Source organism: Rhea americana, unplaced genomic scaffold (genome assembly GCF_003343005.1).
Source record: "Rhea americana isolate MKP2758 unplaced genomic scaffold, rheAme1 scaffold_2019, whole genome shotgun sequence".
In the NCBI taxonomy this organism is placed as follows: Eukaryota; Metazoa; Chordata; class Aves; order Rheiformes; family Rheidae; genus Rhea; species Rhea americana.
This window is the reverse complement of record NW_028186172.1, coordinates 1-1,109: the sequence shown is the minus strand read 5'-3', so window position 1 is coordinate 1,109 and position 1,109 is coordinate 1. Positions and strand designations below refer to the sequence as shown.

The window sequence follows — 1,109 nt, the reverse complement described above, 5'->3', positions numbered from 1 at the left end:
CTGCCCTGCCCTGTGCCGCCCCGCGGCGCCGCGCCGTGCCGCGCCGTGCCGCGCCGTCGGAGCGCTCGGCGTTTAAATGCCCCCGACGCGGCGATCTATCAGCGGCAGGAGCCGGGAAAGTCCCGCAGGCGCCGCAGCCATTGGCTGCCGCCCCCCACGTGCCCCGCCGCCCGCTGCACCTTCGTGTCATTTTCCTCCCGGCCCCATGGAGGAAGTGGGAAAGTTGGCGCGGCCCCGCCGGACGCTGAAGACCCGCTGGCGGCGTGACAGCGCGACACGGCGAGGATGAGCTCCTTCCTCGAGTACCCCGTCCTCGGCGGCGAGGCGGGGGGCTGCGCCGCCCGCGCCTACCACCCCGACCACGGGATTACAACTTTCCAGCCCTGCGCCGTCAGCGCCGGCAGCTGCAGCGGGGAGGACCGCTTCCTCGTGGGCCGCGGGGTGCAGATCAGCCCCCACCGCCACCCTCCCCACCCCCCGGCCCAGCCCGCCGCCTACCAGCCCCACGGCAGCCTGGGGGTCTCCTACTCGCACGCCGGCTGCGGCCCGACGTACGGTGCGCAGGGCTTCGGCGCGGCGTACAGCCCCTACCCCCTGGGGCAGGACGCGGAGCTCGGCGCGGGCTTCCCCCCCTGCGCGCCCGCGGTGTACTCGGGGAGCCTCTCCGCCTCCGCCGCCGCGCAGCACCCGCACCAGGGCTACGCGGGGGGGCCCGCTCAGTACGTGCACCCCCCCTACGGACAGGAGCAGCAGAGCCTGCCRCTGGGCACCTATAACCATGCCCTGTCTCCTCTCCACGCCAGCCACCAGGAAAACGCCCGCTCCCCGTCGGCGGAGACCTCGCCGCCCGCGCAGACCTTTGACTGGATGAAAGTGAAGAGAAACCCACCCAAAACAGGTTAGTCCCCGGCTGCAGGGCGGGAGGGCCGGGGAGGGAGGCGAGCTCGTTTCTCTGTCGGCTGTCGGCAAGGGCAAGGCGAGGCGGGGCGCAGCCGCCGCTGCTGGCCGCGCACAGGTGTCCCGTCCGCTTGCTTTGCAGGTAAAGCGGCCGAGACCTCCGAGAGCAGCCGCCGCCGCCTGCCCGCTGCGCTCAGAGTCAGGGCTGCTTG

At 73.4% G+C, this 1,109-nt stretch overlaps 1 protein-coding gene across 1 annotated transcript; it reads left to right on the top strand.

Annotated features, from left to right (window-relative positions):
• Positions 1–274: 274 nt before the first annotated feature.
• On the top strand, positions 275–898 carry LOC146596378 (homeobox protein Hox-A1-like; the record flags this gene model as incomplete). Its single annotated transcript, XM_085304031.1, has 1 exon — positions 275–898. A coding segment is annotated over exon 1 (613 nt), but the record flags the coding sequence as incomplete, so codon positions are not given.
• Between the last annotated feature and the right edge of the window lie 211 nt (positions 899–1,109).